The 25,644-nt window shown below is 34.1% G+C and overlaps 2 protein-coding genes across 5 annotated transcripts in view; both read left to right on the top strand.

Annotated features, from left to right (window-relative positions):
• Positions 1-10,943, top strand: part of LOC143069853 (uncharacterized) — a 46,827-nt gene extending 35,884 nt beyond the window's left edge. Inside the window, exons 17-23 of the mRNA XM_076244657.1 lie at positions 699-845; positions 1,664-1,883; positions 6,075-6,259; positions 6,877-7,089; positions 7,841-8,005; positions 9,789-9,857; positions 10,890-10,943. Of these exons, the coding sequence (XP_076100772.1) occupies positions 699-845; positions 1,664-1,883; positions 6,075-6,259; positions 6,877-7,089; positions 7,841-8,005; positions 9,789-9,857; positions 10,890-10,943 (1,053 nt within the window). The remainder of the gene's footprint in view (positions 1-698; positions 846-1,663; positions 1,884-6,074; positions 6,260-6,876; positions 7,090-7,840; positions 8,006-9,788; positions 9,858-10,889) is intronic.
• Positions 10,357-25,644, top strand: part of LOC143067105 (protocadherin Fat 4-like) — a 75,645-nt gene continuing 60,357 nt past the window's right edge. For all 4 annotated transcript variants that reach the window (XM_076240147.1, XM_076240145.1, XM_076240148.1 and 1 more), the window contains exons 1-9: positions 10,357-10,445; positions 11,067-11,234; positions 11,573-11,737; positions 12,636-12,782; positions 13,092-13,284; positions 14,000-14,229; positions 15,776-16,021; positions 22,264-22,425; positions 22,795-22,969. In XM_076240147.1, coding sequence (XP_076096262.1) covers positions 11,226-11,234; positions 11,573-11,737; positions 12,636-12,782; positions 13,092-13,284; positions 14,000-14,229; positions 15,776-16,021; positions 22,264-22,425; positions 22,795-22,969 — 1,327 coding nt within the window. In that variant the 5' untranslated portion in view covers positions 10,357-10,445; positions 11,067-11,225. The remainder of the gene's footprint in view (positions 10,446-11,066; positions 11,235-11,572; positions 11,738-12,635; positions 12,783-13,091; positions 13,285-13,999; positions 14,230-15,775; positions 16,022-22,263; positions 22,426-22,794; positions 22,970-25,644) is intronic.

Genomic DNA, 25,644 nt, shown 5'->3' with positions numbered 1-25,644 from the left:
AAATCCAGATTTCGGTCATAGCGGGTCCGTTCCCGATGAAATACTGACTCTGATCCGTAGTTGTACAATAATATGCCAAATAATATGTCCAACGACAATTTTTTTTACAAAAATAAACGATGTTTGATACGCTATTTGGAAAGGAATATGACGTTTTTAATGCAATACATGGATAACAAGTTTACTTAAGCTTAATCAAGTTCTGATGAAGTAATAACTGATTTTGCCGAAAGTTAGAATGATTTGATGTACGCTCTCATGTAACAAGTATGAAAAACATGCCATCAGCTTTAAAATCTTTTTTGAAGAAAATGTATCGTTTATGCCTTGAATTTCTTTACTTTTGAATGAAAATTGCTGTTTCATAGACTTGGTAAAAATTAAATATTATCGATGACGAAAGCGACTGAAAGCGAGTATCTTGAACAGCAGATTTTATTTTGTTCTGAGGTTTTTTGGAAAAATGAAAATAAAAGTAAAATGCACTACTTTTATTTTTATTCTGAAATTGGGAAAGGTGGAGCGTGCGGATCTCGTTAAACAAATAATAAAAAAAAGTGTGGCATTATTATATCATTTTGACATATAATGCTATTCACATGGGTGATATTCTCTTTACTTAGCCAGGTTTATATTGAGACATACAATGGAATGTATTGAATCAGTGGTAGAATTTATCAAATATAATTGTATTTAAGGTGGCTGAGAACAGTGTTAATGGTGTAGTGGTTGGTAACTTGACCACTATTGATCCTGATAATTCTGGACAGACCATTCAAACCTTTAATTATCAGCTGATTGATGATGGACAAGGCAGGTTTGAAATCAAAGGAAATACTTTACAGGTAAACATCAAGGCAGGAAGCAATGGTTCTTAATATTAAACTTATCTCTTAGAAATTTAAGGAAGCAATCATGATTTGATTTATTTTATAAGTATTGCATATTTTAAAAAGTATATACATGATATAAATCTCTTAGACCAACTTCTGAATGAAATTTTCTGTTGTAGAGTTTTGATCTTTATACAGACTTTGTGTGCCTTCCTTATATAGGTGTAATACCACCAAATCATGGTACGTCACATCCGGTTGTATACGAAAGTAGGTCGAAAAAAATATTACCTTGAATTTGACAGTTGTAGGTAATTAATCCTACATTTTATTGCAGTAAAACCATTTCTGTGTCATAAACATATGTCTTGGGTATTTCAAAACACCAAAATTTTTTATTTGGGATTTCTATAGAAAATTTTGTAATCTTGAGGTTACATGGTGACTAAACCTTGTACACAGATAAAATAAGGGGAGAAATTTGATTGGTTAACTTCCAATGATGGTTATTTTCTTATATGCAATGAAATGTTATGTGAATTTTTTTCTGTAGAACTGGACAGGATAAAACTTAACTCATGCCAAGTATTTCTTTATTTGAAACAAGGATAAATTCTGCACATTTTTTTGAAAAGTGCAAATTTAACAAAGACTAATAGGGGAAAATCAGTGGTGGTATTACACCTATATAGTTACATCACTAAATGTTTCTCCACAAATGACCATACTACTTTCACATTAATAAGCTTTCAGAAACAATCTTTTTAAACATTAAAATCTGAAAATATATTTCTAATCTAATACAATTTACTTTATATTTGTCTCTTTAGGTAAAGAAATCATCAGAAATGTGTGACAACAAACCATGTATTCTAGATTATGAAAAAGACAAAGTTGTCAATATAAAGGTTAAGGTCACAGATGATGGTACACCTCCTTTGACCTTGGAAAAGGTCATGGCTATCTTATTGACAGATGTCAATGATCCACCTGTTTTTGACATTGTAGGAGATACAGTCCCAGAAAATTCTGATTTAGATTTTGAAATTGGTAGGTACATATATGCTATGTCAGTTGTGTATTCATTTTAGCTTCTTTTTGGTCTTGCACAATCTCTTCAAGTCTTCAATTATTTTAACATTCTTGGCTTTCACATTGGTTGAATGCTCCTGATGTCGTGATGAATGTAAATCCAATAAATTATTTTTGATGCATTACATTAATTATACCCCACGCAACAAAGTTGCGGAGGGTATAATGTTTTTGACCCGTCTGTCCATCCGTCAGTCCGTCCGTCAGTCCGTCCATCCGTCCGTCGTACCGTCCGTCCGTCCGTCCGTCAGTCCTGTTTCTTGTCATCGCAACTCCTCTCAAACCACACAACAGAATTTCACGAAACCTTTTCAGATAATAAGGACATACTATGTAGTTGTGCATATCGACGGGAAATTGCGATTCAATTTTTTTTCTAGGAGTTACGCCCCTTTGAACTTATTTGCTTCAATGTACTACTGCAACAGTTTGTCATCGCAACTCCTCTCAAACCACACAACAGAATTTCATGAAACCTTTTCAGATAATAAGGACATACTATGTAGATGTGCATATCGACAGGAAATTACGATTCAATTTTTTTTCTAGGAGTTACGCCCGTTTGAACTTATTTACGTTAATGTACTACTTCAACAGTTTGTCATCGCAACTCCTCTCAAACCACACAACAGAATTTCACGAAATCTTTTTATATGAAAAGGACATATTATGTAGTTGTGCATATCGACAGGAAATTGTGATTCAATTTTATTTCTAGGAGTTACGCCCCTTTGAACTTATTTGCTTCAATGTACTACTGCAACAGTTTGTCATCGCAACTTCTCTGAAACTACATAACAGAATTTCATGAAACCTTTTCAGATAATAAGGACATACTATGTAGATGTGCATATCGACAGGAAATCACGATTCAATTTTTTTTCTAGGAGTTACGCCTCTTTGAACTTATTTGCTTTAAGGTACTACTTCAACAGTTTGTCATCTCAACTCTTCTGAAACCACAGAACAGAATTTCATGAAACTTTGTAGATAATAAGGACATACTACGTAGATGTGCATATCAACAGGAAATTACGATTCAATTTTTTTTCTAGGAGTTATGCCCCTTTGAACTTATTTGCTTCAATGTACTTCTGCAACAGTTTGTCATCTCAACTCCTCTGAAAACACACAACAGAATTTCATGAAATTTTGTAGATAATAAGGACATACTATGTAGATGTGTATATTGACAGGAAATTATTATTCAGTATTTTTTCTTATACAATTTTTTTTCTTATACTTATTTAATTTCTCCAATGACAATGTGGGGACGTGGGGTATGTGAGCGTGCTCACTAAGGTTCTTTAATTAAGTCATTTTTAGCTCACCTGGCCTAAAAGGCCATGTGAGCTTTTCTCATCGCTTGGCGTCAGTCGTCGTCGTCGTCTGTCGTCGTTAACAATTTTTCAAACATCTTCTCCTCTGAAACTACTGAATGGATTTGAATGAAACTTAAAACGATTGTTCCTTAGATTATCCTGCACAAAGTGTGTGCTTCGATTTTTGATCCGTCAAAAAACATGGCCGCCGTTACTTAAAATAGAACATAGGGGTCAAATGCAGTTTTTGGCTTATATCTCAAAAACGGAAGCATTTAGAGCAAATCTGACATGGGGTAAAAATGTTCATTAGGTCAAGATCTATCAGTCCAGAAATTTTCAGATGAATCAAACAAACCATTGTTGGGTTGCTGCCACTTAATTGGTAATTTTAAGGAAATTTTGCAGTTTTTGGTCATTATCTTGAATATTATTATAGATGAAGATAAACTGTAAACAGCAAAAATGATCAGCAAAGTAAGATCTACAAATAGGTTAATATGACCAAAATTGTCAATTGACCCCTTAAGAGGTAAATGTCCTTTAATGACAATTTTTCACAATTTGTTCATCATATTTGCTAACTTTAAAAAATCTTCTCCTCTGAAACTACTGAATGGATTTGGATGAAACTTAGCATGATAGTTCCTTAGATTATCCTGCACAAAGTGTGTGCTTCGATTTTTGATTCGTCAAAAAACATGGCCGCCCTTACTTTAAATAGAACATAGGGGTCAAATGCAGTTTTTGGCTTATATCTCAAAAACGAAAGCATTTAGAGCAAATCTGACATGGGGTAAAAATGTTCATTAGGTCAAGATCTATCAGCCCTGAAATTTTCAGACGAATCAAACAAACCATTGTTGGGTTGCTGCCACTTAATTGGTAATTTTAAGGAAATTTTGCAGTTTTTGGTCATTATCTTGAATATCATTATAGATAAAGATAAACTGTAAACAGCAAAAATGATCAGCAAAGTAAGATCTACAAATAGGTTAATATGACCAAAATTGTCAATTGACCCCTTAAGGGGTAAATGTCCTTTAATGACAATTTTTCACAATTTGTTCATCATATTTGCTAACTTTAAAAAATCTTCTCCTCTGAAACTACTGAATGGATTTGGATGAAACTTAGCATGATAGTTCCTTAGATTATCCTGCACAAAGTGTGTGCTTCGATTTTTGATCCGTCAAAAAACATGGCCGCCCTTACTTTAAATAGAACATAGGGGTCAAATGACGAAGACTGGTGACCAACACTCAGTAGATGACAGAGAGGAGGAGTCTGCCCTCATTTATAAAAACAGAAAAACAAATGCCCCTTGTGGGAATACTATTGAAAATGAGCCTGAGGAGTCCGTCCTCCCTAAAAAACAGAAAAACTGAGCATGCCCCTTATGGGAAAACTGAGCAGATTGTACATTTCACCTCTTGTAGTTTTTTTCAATTTTTTTTAATACTTTATGCATTAGGTCAACTATATTTGGTGTATGAAAATATTTTATGATCTATATGTCGGTTACGCAGGTTTTATTTGAACTTGACCTCATTTTCACAGTCCATTGCTAAGTTTTAAGTGTTTGTGTTTTGGTCTCATTTTCTTTATTTATAAACAGTAAGTCATATATATTTGTAATATTGAAGAATTGTTAGCTGTACATGTTTGCCTGGCATGGTTCAAGATGTTCAATAAGGCATTGTTTACCAGGTGAGCGATTCAGGCTCTTGAGAGCCTCTTGTTCTTCAGTGAATTAGATTACTGAAATCAAAGATTTATATAGTATGAAATATGTAACAATGCTCTCGTCATAAATTATAGAAAAAAGGAGATTTTTTGCAGCTTGTAATATCTGACCAAATTATTCATTTGGTAAAAATAATGATACTTTGTATTGATACGTTTTTTTCATGGGGTACCAACTTTTGAGGTACACATTTTGTTTTGACTTTTATGGAGATTTTGACAAGAAACCTAAAAATTAGTTATCACCAAAAGCATTTTTTTGCTTTATCCACAAAAGTTAGTATCCATGAAAATAAATGAATAAACTGCAATTGAGTATACATTATTAGTTGTAATCTGATAAAGTATAATACTAATTTCATAATAATTAATTGCAGAATAAATGACTATCTGCAGTTTTTAAATTACCGTAAATTCAGAAATTATTGCGTGCATTTATTATTGCGATTTTGTCATTTTAGACTTAAATGCGATTTTAATTTTTACGATTTTGGAATAAATCCTGTTAAATTCATATAAAATATTTCAAAATGCGAGTTTAAATTATTGCGTTTACAACTTAGTCGCATTTTTCTCTATAATAAAAACCTTGCATTAATTTCTGAATTTACAGTATATGAGACCTGTTGGAAACTAGCTATTGTGAGATCAATCATATTTGTTTTATTGAATGGTCGTTAGGTAAAACTTCTATCTGGTAGTATAGGGTGCATCTGAACTGACCTCATTTTAATGGGTTGTTGGTCAATGGTAGGTTTTGTGATAAAAACTATTTCTCAGAATTTATAAGCATATCAGCTTTATTTACTGAACAAAATTATATAAGATGTAAATGTCTATCTGGAAGGTTTTATATGACTATGATCTTTTGTGCACAGATCTTGATAATGTTCAGTTTATGTGAAATCTGTAGCAAAACCTTGATCTCAAAGACTCTTAGATATAATTTCCAATCATTATTAGTAAAGCAGGTGAGATATTTTAGATGGCAAATGTGTACTACTGTTTGTTATGTGTTTTTTATTTGAACATTTTTTTCTATTCTTCTCACTTTTTTTGCATTTTTTTCACTGATTTTCAGGAATATTAAAAGCAACAGACCAGGATCCAGGACAAAATATCAGACTGGTACTTCTAAACAATACTGAGGTATTTCATTTGAAGGATGGTAAAACCTTGGTTACTAAGCAGTCACTGGACCATGAAAGTAAAGCCAAGTACTATGTTTCTATTGAGGCAACAGATGATGGAATTCCATCAACAAGTGTAGGTTTTACAACATTATTTATTGTTTGTTTGTTTATATTCAGTTGATAGATCGGTTTATATATAGGTCATGATGTAGATTTCCAGAGTAAAGACTTACTGCAGACTAAATGTTTGATAAAAATGCAACACTGTAACATTTATTTTGATTGGATAATGTTACAATAACAGAACATCAGTTTTAGGATTGATGATCTGCAATTCTGAATGTAATATAAAGATAAGGAGATATAGTATGATTACCAATGGGGCCCAGTACCCCTTTTGTGGGAAAAGTTTGGTTGATTATATAGGGAATCACTGAAGCATGACTGAAGCCCCCCTTCTGGATCTGCCACTGTAAATGAATAGTTCTGCTGATGAGTTATCAGTAATTCAATTTGTGACCATCATGTATTCCTTTAAATCTTCAAATACTTTGACAACATATTGCTAATGAATCATTCTAATTGAAATCTCTTTTATAAAATGGAAGATGATTCTAATGTTAATAAAACTATATTCCATAGAGAATGGTATGTATTGAATATCTGTACATTACTGTAAAATTTCTATACATCGACCATTGCAAAACTCTATCAGTCAGTTGTATTTATTTTTATCAAATGTTATTTCAGAGTAAAACCACAGTGACAGTTGAGGTTCTGGATAGAAATGAGAGTCCATCATTTGAAGGGGAGACAACCCTGTCTGTACCAGAATTATCACCAGTAGCAACAGTTGTTGGTCAGATCACAGCAACAGACCCTGACAACAATGATGATTTAACCTTGAAAATAACCAGTACCAGTCAAGAGTTTTCACTATCAAATACCAGCTGTGGTAAACAAGTATGTTGTACAGGCGTCAATAGTTCACATTATCAACTGTCAACTGTGTAAAAATAAAAGAGATGTACAAAAAGAAACAAAAAAATTACCAACAAGACATGGTCAATAAGACAGGGTTTAGCCAGTTTTACATGCATGCAAACCCCATTTGATTACTAAGACCACAGGATCAGAAATTTGCAATTGCAGCTTGAAACTGGATGACTTTTAACTTGAACAAAGAAACAAAATGGCACATAATTTTGAAAGAAGGGTCAAAATGTTACTTGTTTCTACAGGAATCTAGCTAAAGTAGCCACAACTTATGATTGATTTATTTGTACAATGGTACGCACTATAGGCATAAAGTGAGATTTTAGGTGTTTGTCAAAGAGAAACCAACCCATCAAATAATTTAACGTCCAAATATTGCTTTTACTTTTAGTATTAATAATCTTTATAAGTTATTTTGTTAATTTCTTGAATCATGCTATGAAAACAGATTTTTGTATTTGGGTCTTTTGTATGTGTTTTGTTATAAGTATACACAATTTTTGTAAAGTGAGTTATGCTAGTTATGAAAACAACATCTGTATTATAGAATAAAAGCCAAGTAATTTTTTTATTGTTCAACATATTAAATTGGATTGAAAATATGCTGATAGAGCATCCTTGTAATATCTTACTTACTTATCCTCTTCATCCCAAGTGGAACATAAGGCCACAATATAATAGTAATATCTTGCTATACTTTTATTTGTTTGACAAGCAGGCTGTGGGAGGTACTACATGTACAGCAGATCTGGTTACACAGGGATATTTGAAGTTTTTGGAGAGATCAGTGTATACAGTGTCCATCAGTGTACAGGATGAGCAAGGTTCTACAGTAGAACAGCAGTATACAATTAATGTACAGGATGTCAATGATCCACCACAGGTATGTATACAGTGTCCATCAGTGTACAGGATGAGCAAGGTTCTACAGTAGAACAGCAGTATACAATTAATGTACAGGATGTCAATGATCCACCACAGGTATGTATACAGTGTCCATCAGTGTACAGGATGAGCAAGGTTCTACAGTAGAACAGCAGTATACAATTAATGTACAGGATGTCAATGATCCTCCTCAGGTATGTATACAGTGTCCATCAGTGTACAGGATGAGCAAGGTTCTACAGTAGAACAGCAGTATACAATTAATGTACAGGATGTCAATGATTCACCTCAGGTATGTATACAGTGGCCATCAGTGTACAGGATGAGCAAGGTTCTACAGTAGAACAGCAGTATACAATTAATGTACAGGATGTCAATGATTCACCTCAGGTATGTATACAGTGGCCATCAGTGTACAGGATGAGCAAGGTTCTACAGTAGAACAGCAGTATACAATTAATGTACAGGATGTCAATGATCCTCCACAGGTATGTATACAGTGTCCATCAGTGTACAGGATGAGCAAGGTTCTACAGTAGAACAGCAGTATACAATTAATGTACAGGATGTCAATGATCCACCACAGGTATGTATACAGTGGCCATCAGTGTACAGGATGAGCAAGGTTCTACAGTAGAACAGCAGTATACAATTAATGTACAGGATGTCAATGATCCACCACAGGTATGTATACAGTGTCCATCAGTGTACAGGATGAGCAAGGTTCTACAGTAGAACAGCAGTATACAATTAATGTACAGGATGTCAATGATCCTCCTCAGGTATGTATACAGTGTCCATCAGTGTACAGGATGAGCAAGGTTCTACAGTAGAACAGCAGTATACAATTAATGTACAGGATGTCAATGATCCACCACAGGTATGTATACAGTGGCCATCAGTGTACAGGATGAGCAAGGTTCTACAGTAGAACAGCAGTATACAATTAATGTACAGGATGTCAATGATCCACCACAGGTATGTATACAGTGTCCATCAGTGTACAGGATGAGCAAGGTTCTACAGTAGAACAGCAGTATACAATTAATGTACAGGATGTCAATGATCCACCTCAGGTATGTATACAGTGTCCATCAGTGTACAGGATGAGCAAGGTTCTACAGTAGAATAGCAGTATACAATTAATGTACAGGATGTCAATGATCCACCACAGGTATGTATACAGTGTCCATCAGTGTACAGGATGAGCAAGGTTCTACAGTAGAACAGCAGTATACAATTAATGTACAGGATGTCAATGATCCTCCTCAGGTATGTATACAGTGTCCATCAGTGTACAGGATGAGCAAGGTTCTACAGTAGAACAGCAGTATACAATTAATGTACAGGATGTCAATGATCCACCTCAGGTATGTATACAGTGTACAGGATGAGCAAGGTTCTACAGTAGAACAGCAGTATACAATTAATGTACAGGATGTCAATGATCCACCTCAGGTATGTATACAGTGTCCATCAGTGTACAGGATGAGCAAGGTTCTACAGTAGAACAGCAGTATACAATTAATGTACAGGATGTCAATGATCCACCACAGGTATGTATACAGTGTCCATCAGTGTACAGGATGAGCAAGGTTCTACAGTAGAACAGCAGTATACAATTAATGTACAGGATGTCAATGATCCTCCTCAGGTATGTATACAGTGTCCATCAGTGTACAGGATGAGCAAGGTTCTACAGTAGAACAGCAGTATACAATTAATGTACAGGATGTCAATGATCCACCACAGGTATGTATACAGTGTCCATCAGTGTACAGGATGAGCAAGGTTCTGCAGTAGAACAGCAGTATACAATTAATGTACAGGATGTCAATGATCCACCACAGGTATGTATACAGTGTCCATCAGTGTACAGGATGAGCAAGGTTCTACAGTAGAACAGCAGTATACAATTAATGTACAGGATGTCAATGATCCACCACAGGTATGTATACAGTGTCCATCAGTGTACAGGATGAGCAAGGTTCTACAGTAGAACAGCAGTATACAATTAATGTACAGGATGTCAATGATCCTCCTCAGGTATGTATACAGTGTCCATCAGTGTACAGGATGAGCAAGGTTCTACAGTAGAACAGCAGTATACAATTAATGTACAGGATGTCAATGATCCTCCTCAAGTATGTATACAGTATCCATCAGTGTACAGGATGAGCAAGGTTCTACAGTAGAACAGCAGTATACAATTAATGTACAGGATGTCAATGATCCTCCTCAGGTATGTATACAGTGTCCATCAGTGTACAGGATGAGCAAGGTTCTACAGTAGAACAGCAGTATACAATTAATGTACAGGATGTCAATGATCCACCTCAGGTATGTATACAGTGTCCATCAGTGTACAGGATGAGCAAGGTTCTACAGTAGAACAGCAGTATACAATTAATGTACAGGATGTCAATGATCCTCCTCAGGTATGTATACAGTGTCCATCAGTGTACAGGATGTTAATGATCCTCCTCAGGTATTACAGAACAATATTGTATTCATTAATGTTTATTGCTCTGTCTATTGTTTTCTCTATCCTCTCTTGTTAAATTTATATTAATCAAATCTTTGTTATTTTTTAATAGTTTTTGATAACTTTAACTTGTCAATGATAAAGCTATGAAAAATGAAGAGAGAATATTTTCCAACCAAAATTTCAATGGGTAATATCTCGAAAACAAGCACATTGACCTATATATTTTTTTTTTGTTTTTTTTATTCCTTTATCAATATATACTAGTGTTATGAAAAAAGCTTTTTATTTTGAAACTGAGTAGCAAACTTCCTTAAGTGATTTCATATAGACACAAATTAATACAAGTTCTCTTTTATTTGGCAATAATATCTGTATTTTTGACAATAATTCGTAGGATGATGATGAAGGACTTGAAAGGCTTACTACTCAAGTTTTAAATTTTATGTAATTGCCCAATAGGGATACAACATTTTCATAAATAGCTCTAAATGTATCATGTTATATGACAAACAGCGATCTAACAACATTTTTAGAATTTAAAGAAATGCTCAAGTAAATTTTTACTCTTCAGGATATTTTGTTTGGGAATTCAGAAGGTAACAGTCTTAGAATTGATGAGAACACAAGTGATGTTGATGTAGCAGAGTTATCTGCACTTGACCCAGATGAAGGACAGACTCACATCTTTAGTTTGGTAGATGAAAGCAGTGTTTTTGAGCTTCAAGGAAACATGCTGAGAGTAAGTTAATTTTTCTATCAAAAATGAGAAACAAATCTGGTTTTGTGAAAAAATATATTATTTTCAGTCGTCTGTTTGTGGAGTGCCATGCTATTTACACATGAAGAACCATTGCAAAAATTCTTTGAGAGAAATGTAAGCTACAAATATGGACCCCAATCTAACTGCAATTTACATGTTACACCATTCACCATTCACCATACACATTTATAACACCATACACAATACGTTGGGAAGGTCAAAGGGCTAAATATGCCATATAAGCACTTAAACTCCCTGTTTAATAGATTTACAAAAAAGACAATGGTACAGATCAAATGAATATTATTTTATTTTAGGTAAAAGCTGATGCAGTGATAGATTATGAAAGCCAGACTGAATATCCCATCTCTGTAAAAGTAGAAGATTCTGGTGAACCTAAGAAAGACTTTGTAAAGAATGTTACTATTACAGTTAACAACATGAATGAAGAAATACTATCATTAACACTGGATAATAATAAGGTATAGTTCATAATCTTTGCATACCTTCAACAGACGTGTATTTTGTGGTCGTGACCCACAACAATACCTGGTCTCCAGAGATTTGGTAACGACCCTTACAGGTGATCAAATAACCTGGCTATTCAGTATCTGACCGGTTTTCAATTGTATTCTAGTTCTATGAGACTTCTGAGATATTATTTGAAAATATTTCCTCCAAAATACTTTAAAATTTGACGTTCAATTAAGACTGTCACTCCATTGATGTTAGATTCACTCATCTACTAATTTTTTCATTACTAGAACATTCATAAAAGTATGTTGTAACAATATGTCAAAAGCTTGTCTTGTTTGATATTTTAAAATTAGTAAATAATACAATGTAAAATACTCTTTAAGTATAGATGAAAAACTTATGTAAAATTAAGTGTTATGACCTGATTTTTTTTTACCCAATTCAGGTCATGACTTTTATTTTGTTTTTCAGAGATTGACAGGTATGTCTATATCTATTTCAATTAATCATTTAAATTTCAGATACCTTGATCTACAGTTAATTTACGAGTAATTCATGTCAGGTTCAGTATCAATATGAAAGCTTTATTTAGATTTGGTATAGTTACAAACTACAAAATATAAGATCCTAATAGAGCTTTTAACAAAAAAAAACAAACAAACATTTACAGCAATATAATAAACATTATATTCTACAAGCAACTATAAATAAAGAAGCACACATAAATTATTTAAATAAAAGTGTTAATGTTTCGATCTAAGTAAGCATAAACCAGAGTAGAATGAAGTTTTAACGGTGCTTACTTTGTACAAGAATATTTTAATTTTCAGACAGGTGTGATTATTGGTGGGTTCAAATTTTTATGTTATTTACTTGTTTAATTTTATTTTGTTTTGACTTTAGGTAGCAGAGAACAGTGACAGAGACACAGTCATTGGAAATCTATTGGTTCAAGACCCAGACAATGAAGTGGAGACAACTCAGACTTTTAAGTTTATATTGGTTGACAGTGCAGACGGCAGATTTAGAATAGAAAATGGTCAGATAAAGGTACTCATCAGATAATTTATACTAAACAAATGTTCAGCTTGACAAGGATATAATTTGATACTTGAATTTTTTTAAAGAAAAAGTTTAATGATAAATTGCAGCTTCAAATAAAACAAATGCTGGATTTCTTAATCTTAGAAACTAAACTTCTGTAGTTGACATACTTAATCATGTAAAAAGCAAGTTTCATTTGTCAAAGAAATTTTAAACTTGTTATTATTTGACCAAAATTATTTGGAAAAATTATGTAACATTTTTAAAAAGAATATTATCAGTTAAGGTTGATTAGTAATTGAGTCTCTTTAACAGGTTGCACAAAGTAATGGTAACTGCCTTTCAATGGGAGGAGATTTGTGTAAATTAAATTATGAATCTACCAGTCAGTATAATGTGGAGATCCTAGTAACTGATGCTGGATTGGTACCAGTCAAAAGCAAAACATTTTCATTGGCTATAGAACTGATAAATACAAATGATAGCCCAAGGAACTTGCAGTTGAGTGGTCTGTATGATTATATTTTATCAACCTTATACAATTGCTGTCTTTTGATGAGGTAACTATGTGTTTTTTTACAAGTTAATCAAATCTCATATTTACCGAAACAAATGACAGTAGTTATTTTATTCCATATTCCGAGAGAAATGTATGTTATGGCAATTATTTACAAAAACCAATTATACATTAAATATTTTTATCAAAATTATACACGTAAAAAGCATATGACGTTTTTTGCGGTGAATATACTTTTTCCTTAGGTGAATATGCGTATTTATCATGTTTATTCAAAATCCCACTCATATGGAAAAACCTACTAAGTTCTATCAATATGGAATGAATACTTAACCTACTTTGTTCTATCCATATGGAATGAGTACTTAACCTACTTAGTTCTATCAATATGGAATGAGTACTTTTAGATTTAAGATATTTAATTTACATTTTTTTACAAGAATGATAACTGATAAGGAATAAGAAAGGTTTTGAGAAGAATACACAATAAACTATAGTTGAGAAAAAGCACAACATAGGCATTATTACTGTTTTTTTTTTACATTCTTTGTTTTTGTAAAATATTCATGTCACAAGAGAAACATGGTTTTGTCTGATATCAATTGTTCAACTGTTGTCAAATATCAGGTCAAGTGATGAGGATTCCCCAAAAAGTTCTTAGGTCTATTTACTGTAAATTATGATTACACTTCACAAACTTTTTTAGCATATAAAGTAGAAGAGAGTGCCCCAGCTGGTACTGTGATTGGAGATTTAACCTTTGAGGATGAAGACAAAGACCAGACACACGCCATTTCATTGGTTGATGACAATGGAGGACTTTTCTCTGTTAGTTCAACTGGGGTTGTCACCAAGGCAACAGATGAATCATTGGATCCATCCAGAGTCTATGTAATAAAGGCTAAAGTTACTGATAATGGCAATCCAGAAAAATCTGTAAGAAAAATAAAGAACTTTTAAGTATGAAAGTTTTAAGATCTGTAAATATAAAAAAAGTAATATTGTTGTCTGTGAAATACAGTTAAACCTGCCTCAACAGTCACCTCATTTCAGCGGTTGCCGGCCATATTTAACATATTTCGCTTTCAGAACCTCCCAAATGTTTTCTCTAAATTTAACCCTTTAGGGTGGTCATTGTTTACAGTCACCTAATTTTTGAATGTTTCCATTTATTTTGTGAATTCCTCAGGTGTTCCCACTCAATTTGGTTTCCATCAAAAACCCTATAACTGACTCATTATTACACAAATAGTAACATATTTTGATGATGATATGTGGATGTTTAACGTCTGGCTATCCTGTCTGGATATTGCGGACTGAAAAAAACCTATTTACAGACCTGTGTATGTTTGTCATTCGGCCTTCATCTTACTCCGACTGCATTGTTGTGGCTAGTACGGAGTATCAGGTCGCTCTGCTAACATTTCAATGTTGATGGGCGATGTGTGTGGTGGTGTGCCAATAGGTCTGGTTTGTTGATGTTAAACCCTTCATCGAAGTCGATCCTTCTGCGCTTGCCTCTGTCTGTTGTGGAGGTGTAGTATACCAGGCGATGGCAGACCTTGTTGGGGTTGTAAGGACTGGTGACAATGTCCTTATTGACTACAAACCCAAATGGTTCCCCTTCGTACTTTGTTGGTGTAAGTACTTGACCGACTATGATGTCTCTAGCCTTGGTTTGCGTGATGTGGTCTACGCTGGTGGTTTTTTAATATTCAGCAGCAGGTACAATGGCTGTTTTGTTGACCATCCACTGGGCGTAACGGTTAGTGTTGCGTCTCCTGGTAGATGGTGGATTGTTCTTGCTTTTCAGAGCAGGCTCAGGTTTCCTAGATGTAGCATCTGGTTCCTTGACCTTGATGCAAGTGAGCTGAACCGATACTTAGTCAGAACTGGCGGTGAATTTCCATTGCGGCTCTTTTCCATCCAACTTCATTGTTACCAATAAGGCTTTCAGTTCATTAGGTAGTTCCATAATGTCTGTCAATGATGTGTATGATTCTAAGTAACATATTTTGAATGTTTATTTCAAATTTATAGTGCTTCAATTCATATTATTTAGAACCATAAATCTTCTGATTGAAAACAATAAAACAATTTACCCCAATTCCAGCCGATGGCAATGTCGGAATCATATTTTTTTTTAAAACCTTTTTTAAGCTCACCTCATCATTTTTGAATAATTCCTAGAGTGACTACTAAATATAGGTTTGACTATTTCTAAGTAAAATTTGTTTGGGTTTGCCATCGATTTATAACTAAGACTTGATGTAGAAGTTTATTCTGTGACTTGATGATTAACTTACTGCCTTTTTAAATTTAACTGTCAAAACTGCAAGACTAGCTCTTGTGGTTTTATTTTTTGTAAGATATTTGTCTCATTCATATATACTTCACGTGGTAGGTTCAATAACTTTTTAAAGACAGGACTTGCATGGTGAGGTTACAATAAATAACATAATATTTACATATATTTTTTCAGACTGAACGGCTCTTCAGTATAACAGTTATTGGTGAGACAGTGATAACTCTAACCTTGACCTCTGTTGGTGGTGCTGCTTCATTTGATGACAATAAGCCATCTGTTACTGAGAACTCTCCCATTGATACAGTGATAGGTACCATTAAAGGTGAACATCAAGATACAACACAAGATATGACATTCAGTGTTGAGGATACACAAAACTCAGGAATTGTCAAATTTTCAAAGGCTGCTTGTGTAACAAAGGTGAGATTTGGTCTGATATTATAAATTTTTCTGCAGGACTAGCTCTTGTGGTTTTAATTTTTGTAAGATATTTGTCTCATTCATATATACTTCACATCTACATTTGACTTTGGTTTTGTCTTAAAATTTCATGTTTTAGCTGTTAGTTTGTTTATGATATAGTTTTAAAAAAGTCTTTGCTTAAATGAGTAAAGAACATTGCACGATAGAATTATTTTGACTCTTAGAAATTTGAAATATTTGCACTTGAATGCAGACCTTTAAGACATGTTCGAAAGGCAACCATTTTTTTAAAGCTTGCTTTTAGAATGGTTTTATTGTATCACCTTGACAGAGTCAAAAAGCAAGACATAGGTATGTTGGTCTGTTGGCAGTGGCGACAGTGTCAACAATGTGTGAGTTTGTGATTAGGTCTAGTTTATGGTGAACCACAAGTGGTAGGTCAATCATATTTGGTATGCATTTGTATAAGCATTTGCACATCTCATTTCCATGGAGATTATTTGACCCTGCCCCCTCAGTCATGGTCTATTGACTTTGAAACTTTTGCTTAATTTACATGTATTAGTTTGTGATTAGGTCAGTTTATAAGGAACCACCAGTGGTAGGCCAATGTTAATGGATATGCATTTTTATAAGCAATGGCATATCTCATTTACATGGAGAATATTTGGCTCCATCCTCTCAGTCATATTCTATGGACTTTGAAACTTTTGCTTAGTTTACATGTATTAATTTTTATCCTGCAATTGGGTGTCCTACTATACAGATACAGCTCTACAGATATCGCTATGCTGTATCTGTATACTATACAGATTCACTTTAAAGCTCCGCCCACTGCCGGACTGAGTATTGTATGAACCTGCGTGACCTCAGAATGTGTATTGCAGTCACATTCCAATGACTTATTGTTTGAACTTATGCGAATTAACGATTACTTTTATACGTTCTGTTTGTTTTCAAACATTTCGTTAGAGCAATTAGAATAACACCAATTTTCTTATAACATACACACATGAACAGCAGTCTTTTCTACGATGACAATTGTCGATTTCAAACTTGAATGTGTATGATTGTGTAACAAAATCAACCATGTCAATTTCAGCATGCATGTTTCGTGAATGTCAAGTGTGAAGCGTAGGACAATTTGTACATGTCTGTTTCAAATTGGACAATGTTTTGTTATTTGTTTTTACTGTGGAAATTAGTTGTTATGTTAAAATAGATAATTATTCACCTTGAGCGATGTATTATTGTTGACCATTCAAGATTCTTTTTTTGCGAACCCGTCTTCAGCTGAATGTGTGATTTTAATATTACTATGCGGGCCTCAAGGGATTTCAAATAAAAAATAAATGAACAAAATGTGAGTTTTTGTGTCTTTCAAAACACAAACAATACACAGAATTAATTGCAGGATAAAGACAATAACTGTTTAGTGTCTTTAAATATCAGCTGTATTTGTACTCGGCTCTAAACAGGAGTAAAAGCTCACATGACACCTGTTTCTTAGCCTGATACAAATACAGCTTTTAATAGCCTGATACAAATACAGCTTTTAATAGCCTGATACAAATACAGCTGATATTTAAAGACACTAAACAGATCAGTTTAAGATGAACTGCTAATAATGTCAACAGTCAAGTCTATGATATTTGGTAAGCTAATTTATTGGCATTTGTTTCAATGAAGATTACATAGCCCCATCCCTTCTTTATGTTTTGTTGACTTTGAAACTTTTACATAGTTACCAAGTTAATGTGTGTGTTTAGGTTAGTTTAAAAGGAACAATTTATGGTATTTGGTATGCAGTTGCATCAGCATTGACATATCTCAGTTACATTGATTGTTTTGCCATGTACCTCAGTAATGGTTCATTGACTGAATATTTGCAACTTATGTAAGATGTTAAAGTAACGCTATTTCAATTTCAGCATATTCAAAATTACAATAAGGCGAGACATATCTCTGTGATAACAGTTTATTTAGTTTCCTAAAGAGCAATACCAACAAAAACCTTCATATTGATCTCCAGTGTTGTTCGCAATACACCACTGAGATTGCAATTTTCATTGTGGCATCAATTGTGTGCATCCCATTTTTAGCTCACCTGGCCCAAAGGGCCAAGTGAGCTTTTCTCATCACTTGGCGTCCGGCGTCGTCCGTCGTCGTCGTCGTCGTCCTGCGTTAACTTTTACAAATATCTTCTCGTCTGAAACTACTGGCACAAATTTAACCAAACTTGGCCACAATTATCATTGGGGTATCTAGTTTAAAAAATGTGTCCGGTGACCCGGCCAACCAACCAAGATGGCCGCCATGGCTAAAAATAGAACATAGGGGTAAAATGCAGTTTTTGGCTTATAACTCAAAAACCAAAGCATTTAGAGCAAATCTGACATGGGTAAAATTGTTTATCAGGTCAAGATCTATCTGCCCTGAAATTTTCAGATGAATCGGACATTTCGTTGTTGGGTTGCTGCCCCTGAAATGGTAATTTTAAGGAAATTTTGCTGTTTTTGGTTATTATCTTGAATATTATTATAGATAGAGATAAACTGTAAACAGCAATAATGTTCAGCAAAGTAAGATGTACAAATAAGTCAACATGACCAAAATGGTCAGTTGACCTCTTTAGGAGTTATTGCCCTTTATAGTCAATTTTTAACCATTTTTCGTAAATCTTAGTAATCTTTTAGAAAAATCTTCTCCTCTGAAACTACTGGGCCAAATTTAACCAAACTTGGCCATAATCATCATTGGGGTATTTAGTTTAAAAAATGTGTCCGGTGACCCTGCAAACCAACCAAGATGGCCGCCATGGCTAAAAATAAAACATAGGGGTAAAATGCAGTTTTTGGCTTATAACTCAAACACCAAAGCATTTAGAGCAAATCTGACAGGAGTTAAAATTGTTCATCAGGTAAACATCTATCTGCCCTGAAATTTTCAGATGAATCGGACATTCCGTTGTTGGGTTGCTGCCCCTGAAATGGTAATTTTATGGAAATTTTGCTGTTTTTGGTTATCTTGAATATTATTATAGATAGAGATAAACTGTAAACAGCAATAATGTTCAGCAACGTAAGATCTACAAATAAGTCAACATGACCAAAATGGTCAGTTGACCACTTTAGGAGTTATTGCCCTTTATAGTCAATTTTTAACCATTTTTCGTAAATCTTAGTAATCTTTTAGAAAAATCTTCTCCTCTGAAACTACTGGGCCAAATTTAACCAAACTTGGCCATAATCATCATTGGGGTATTTAGTTTAAAAAATGTGTCCGGTGACCCGGCAAACCAACCAAGATGGCCGCCATGGCTAAAAATAAAACATAGGGGTAAAATGCAGTTTTTGGCTTATAACTCAAACACCAAAGCATTTAGAGCAAATCTGACAGGAGTTAAAATTGTTCATCAGGTCAAGATCTATCTGCCCTGAAATTTTCAGATGAATCGGACATTCCGTTGTTGGGTTGCTGCCCCTGAAATGGTAATTTTATGGAAATTTTGCTGTTTTTGGTTATCTTGAATATTATTATAGATAAAGATAAACTGTAAACAGCAATAATGTTCAGCAACGTAAGATCTACAAATAAGTCAACATGACCAAAATGGTCAGTTGACCACTTTAGGAGTTATTGCCCTTTATAGTCAATTTTTAACCATTTTTCGTAAATCTTAGTAATCTTTTAGAAAAATCTTCTTCTCTGAAACTACTGGGCCAAATTTAACCAAACTTGGCCATAATCATCATTGGGGTATCTTGTTTAAAAAATGTGTCCGGTGACCCGGCCAACCAACCAAGATGGCCGCCATTGCTGAAAATAGAACATAGGGGTAAAATGCAGTTTTTGGCTTATAACTCAAAAACCAAAGCATTTAGAGCAAATCTGACGGGGTAAAATTGTTCATCAGGTCAAGATCTATCTGCCCTGAAATTTTCAGATGGATCGGACATTCCGTTGTTGGGTTGCTGCCCCTGAAATGGTAGTTTTAAGGAAATTTCGCTGTTTTTGGTTATTATCTTGAATATTATGATAGATAGAGATAAACTGTAAACAGCAATAATGTTCAGCAAAGTAAGATCTACAAATAAGTCAACATAACCAAAATGGTCAGTTGACCACTTTAGGAGTTATTGCCCTTTATAGTCAATTTTTAACCATTTTTCGTAAATCTTAGTAATCTTTTAGAAAAATCTTCTTCTCTGAAACTACTGGGCCAAATTTAACCAAACTTGGCCATAATCATCATTGGGGTATCTAGTTAAAAAAATGTGTCCGGTGACCCGGCCAACCAACCAAGATGGCCGCCATGGCTAAAAATAGAACATAGGGGTAAAATGCAGTTTTTGGCTTATAACTCAAAAACCAAAGCATTTAGAGCAAATCTGACATGGGTAAAATTGTTTATCAGGTCAAGATCTATCTGCCCTGAAATTTTCAGATGAATCGGACATTTCGTTGTTGGGTTGCTGCCCCTGAAATGGTAATTTTAAGGAAATTTTGCTGTTTTTGGTTATTATCTTGAATATTATTATAGATAGAGATAAACTGTAACAGCAATAATGTTCAGCAAAGTAAGATGTACAAATAAGTCAACATGACCAAAATGGTCAGTTGACCTCTTTAGGAGTTATTGCCCTTTATAGTCAATTTTTAACCATTTTTCGTAAATCTTAGTAATCTTTTACAAAAATCTTCTCCTCTGAAACTACTGGGCCAAGTTTAACCAAACTTGGCCATAATCATCATTGGGGTATTTAGTTTAAAAAATGTGTCCGGTGACCCTGCAAACCAACCAAGATGGCCGCCATGGCTAAAAATAAAACATAGGGGTAAAATGCAGTTTTTGGCTTATAACTCAAACACCAAAGCATTTAGAGCAAATCTGACAGGAGTTAAAATTGTTCATCAGGTCAAGATCTATCTGCCCTGAAATTTTCAGATGGATCGGACATTCCGTTGTTGGGTTGCTGCCCCTGAAATGGTAGTTTTAAGGAAATTTCGCTGTTTTTGGTTATTATCTTGAATATTATGATAGATAGAGATAAACTGTAAACAGCAATAATGTTCAGCAAAGTAAGATCTACAAATAAGTCAACATAACCAAAATGGTCAGTTGACCACTTTAGGAGTTATTGCCCTTTATAGTCAATTTTTAACCATTTTTCGTAAATCTTAGTAATCTTTTACAAAAATCTTCTCCTCTGAAACTACTGGGCCAAATTTAACCAAACTTAGCCATAATCATCATTGGGGTATCTAGTTAAAAAAATGTATCCGGTAACTCGGCCAACAAACCAAGATGGCCGCCATTGCTAAAAATAGAACATGGGGGTAAAATGCAGTTTTTGGCTTATAACTCAAAAACCAAAGCATGAAGAGCAAATCTGACAGGAAGTAAAATTGTTGATCAGGTCACGATCTATCTGCCCTAGAATTTTCAGATGAATCGGATAATCGGTTGTTGGGTTGCTGCCCCTGAATTGGTAATTTTGAGGAAATTTTGCTGTTTTTTTTTTATTATCTTGAATATTATTATAGATAGAGATAAACTGTAAACAGCAATAATGTACAGCAAAGTAAGAACTAAAAATAAGTCTTTATGACCAAAATAGTCAATTGACCCCCTAAGGAGTTATTGCCCTTCATAGTCAATTTTTAACAATTTTCTTTAAATTTGAAGATTTTCAATAACATTTTCCACAGAAAGTACTGTTATAGATAGAGATAATTGTAAGCAGCAAGAATGCTTAGTAAAGTAAGATCTACAAACACATCACCATCACCAAAACACAATTTTGTCATGAATCCATCTGTGTCCATTGTTTAATATTCACATAGACCAAGGTGAGCGACACAGGCTCTTTAGAGCCTCTAGTTTTATTAGAACATGGCTTTATAGATATAGGAAGATGTGGTATGAGTGCCAATGATACAACTCTCAATCCAAATAACAATTTATAAAAGTAAACCATTATAGGTCAAGGTACGGCCTTCAACATGGAGCCTTGGCTCACACCAAACAGAAATCTATAAAGGGCCCCAAAAATTAGTAATGTAAAACCATTTGGGAAAACTTTGTTTACTATACAAAGGAGAATGTTATACATGAATTGGACATTTGGAGTGGTATTATTTTAGGTAGTCTACAATTAAAAAGTCCCCTTAAACATTAATAAATCATATAATACATACCTAATGTCACCTTGCCTTGTATTTTTATTTTCTACAAGGATGAGAAACGAGTATGTACAGCTGAAGTAATGGTTGGAGCAACATTAGACTATGAACTACAGTCTCAGTACACTCTGATCTGTCAGGTGACTAATACAGCGGGAAAGAATACGGTGGAAATGTTCCCTTTATCTCTTATAGATGTCAATGAAGCACCAACGGTTAGTTCATACATATAACAAGATGGTTATCTTAAGGGATAAATCCATCACTAGCCAAAGAAAGGAAAAAATTATATAGGTCTCAGAGTCAAACATGTAAACAAAACTGAGGGGAGAACAGATTGTCAACCAATTAACTTTTGTAAAGGATTAATTTATGTAACTTTTTGCAAATACAAAGGAAGATTTCATGTATGTTAAATTTAGATTTTTTCTTGTTTAAATACATATAACAAATGCAAACTTAGAATACCGAAAATAAATAATGAGTAGTGTGATAAGAAACAGCTAAACAAGAAAAAATACAACTTTTCATATTTTTCATACACAAAAAATATTTCTTCAATAGAACATTATCTCATTAAACAGAAAATAGTTTATAGTGAGGATCAAGTATCTGTGAATGAGAATATCAACGGTATAACACTGGGCATGTTCATTGTTGTGGATCCTGATAATACAGATACTCATACATACACACTGGCTAATGATGGGGGAGGAAAGTTCACACTGACCCAGACAGGACAGTTATCTGTAGCAGATGGTACTATAGTAGCTTCATCTATTCTTGGTTGTGGATATTAGTAGCTTGATCTATTCTTGGTTGTGGATATTAGTAGCTTGATCTGTTCTTGGTTGTGGATATTAGTAGCTTGATCTATTCTTGGTTGTGGATATTAGTAGCTTGATCTATTCTTGGTTGTGGATATTAGTAGAAACAATTTTATTCCCCACCTACAATAGTAGAGGGGCATTATGTTTTCTGGTCTGTATGTGCGTCTGTTCATTCGCTCGCCTGTCCGTTTGTCCATCTGTACCCCTTTGGGTTAAGTTTTGGTCAAGGTAGATTTTGATGAAGCTGAAGTCCAATCAACTGGAAACTTAGTATATGTACTCTTGTTGCTTATGATATAATCTTTCTACTTTTAAAGCCAAATTAGACTTTTGACCCCCCAATTTCACGGTCCACTGAACATAGAAGATGAAAGTGGGAGTTTCAGGTTAAAGTTTTTGGTCAAGGAAGTTTTGATGAAGTTGAATCCAATCAACTTGAAACTTAGTACACATGTTACCTATGCTATGATCTTTTTAATATTAATGCCAAATAAGATTTTTTACCCAATTTCACGGTCCATTGAACATGGAAAATGATAGTGCGAGTGACGCATTCGTGTACTTTGGACACATTCTTGTGACAGTTTTATAATTAATACTCCTTTTTAGCTCACCTGGCCGAAAGGCCAAGTGAGCTTTTCTCATCACTTGGCGTCCGGCGTCCGTCGTCGTCCTGCGTTAACTTTTACTGGCACAAATTTAACCAAACTTGGCCACAGTCATCATTGGGGTATCTAGTTTAAAAAATGTGTCCGGTTTCTCGCCCAACCAACCAAGATGGCCGCCATGGCTAAAAATAGAACATAGGGGTAAAATGCAGTTTTTGGCTTATAACTCAAAAACCAAAGCATTTAGAGCAAATCTGACATGGTAATATTGTTCATCAGGTCAAGATCTATCTGTCCTGAAATTTTCAGATGAATTTGACATTCCGTTGTTGGGTTGCTGCCCCTAAAATGGTAGTTTTAAGGAAATTTTGCTGTTTTTGGTTATTATCTTGAATATTATTATAGATAGAGATGTACTGTAAACAGCAATAATGTTCAGGATAGTAAGATGTACAAATAAGTCAACATGACCAAAATGGTCAGTTGACCCCTTTAGGAGTTATTGCCCTTTATAGTCAATTTTTAACCATTTTTCGTAAATCTTAGTAATCTTTTACAAAAATCATCTCCTCTGAAACTACTGGGCCAAATTTAACCAAACTTGGCCATAATCATCATTGGGGTATCTAGTTTAAAAAATGTGTCCGGTGACCCGGCCAACCAACCAAGATGGCCGCCATGGCTAAAAATAGAACATAGGGGTAAAATGCAGTTTTTGGCTTATAACTCAAAAACCAAAGCATTTAGAGCAAATCTGACAGGAAGTAAAATTGTTGATCAGGTCACGATCTATCCGCCCTAGAATTTTCAGATGAATCGGATAATCGGTTGTTGGGTTGCTGCCCCTGAAATGGTAATTTTAAGGAAATTTTGTTGTTTTTGGTTATTATCTTGAATATTATGATAGATAGAGATAAACTGTAAACAGCAATAATGTACAGCAAAGTAAGATCTACAAATAAGTCAACATGACCAAAATGATTTTTCGTAAATCTTAGTAATCTTTTAGAAAAATCTTCTCCTCTGAAACTACTGGGCCAAATTTAACCAAACTTAGCCATAATCATCATTGGGGTATCTAGTTAAAAAAATGTGTCCGGTAACTCGGCCAACAAACCAAGATGGCTGCCATGACTAAAAATAGAACATGGGGGTAAAATGCAGTTTTTGGCTTATAACTCAAAAACCAAAGCATGAAGAGCAAATCTGACAGGAAGTAAAATTGTTGATCAGGTCACGATCTATCTGCCCTGGAATTTTCAGATGAATCGGATAATCGGTTGTTAGGTTGCTGCCCCTGAATTAGTAATTTTGAGGAAATTTTGCTGTTTTTTTGTTATTATCTTGAATATTATTATAGATAGAGATAAACTGTAAACAGCAATAATGTACAGCAAAGTAAGAACTAAAAATAAGTCACTATGACCAAAATAGTCAATTGACCCCCTAAGGAGTTATTGCCCTTCATAGTCAATTTTTAACAATTTTCTTAAAATTTGAAGATTTTCAATAACATTTTCCACAGAAAGTACTGTTATAGATAGAGATAATTGTAAGCAGCAAGAATGTTTAGTAAAGTAAGATCTACAAACACATCACCATCACCAAAACACAATTTTGTCATGAATCCATCTGTGTCCATTGTTTAATATTCACATAGACCAAGGTGAGCGACACAGGCTCTTTAGAGCCTCTAGTTTTTAATGGACCCTATTCATTGAATTAGGTGTTTATGTTTATGAGTGTGGTCCTGTTGTCCCTTTTTGGGTAAAGAGTGCATGAAATGCAATCAAAACCTTATGTTACTGACTTGATATCTAAATCTTCCAAGGCTTATCACTACCTTTTTGATACACAGAATATAGTGCATTGATCATAACATTCTATACATCTTATCCATTAACGTTAATGTTCCAGAAATTTTTCAATGTAATATATGCTCAGATATTCATCTTTAAAAATTGGAGTTATCTTCATTGTCCAGGACCAATGCTAC

Source organism: Mytilus galloprovincialis, chromosome 3, assembly GCF_965363235.1.
Source record: "Mytilus galloprovincialis chromosome 3, xbMytGall1.hap1.1, whole genome shotgun sequence".
Lineage (NCBI taxonomy): Eukaryota > Metazoa > Mollusca > Bivalvia > Mytilida > Mytilidae > Mytilus > Mytilus galloprovincialis.
Note: the sequence above shows the minus strand (reverse complement) of the source record. Positions and strands in the feature narration are given on the sequence as shown.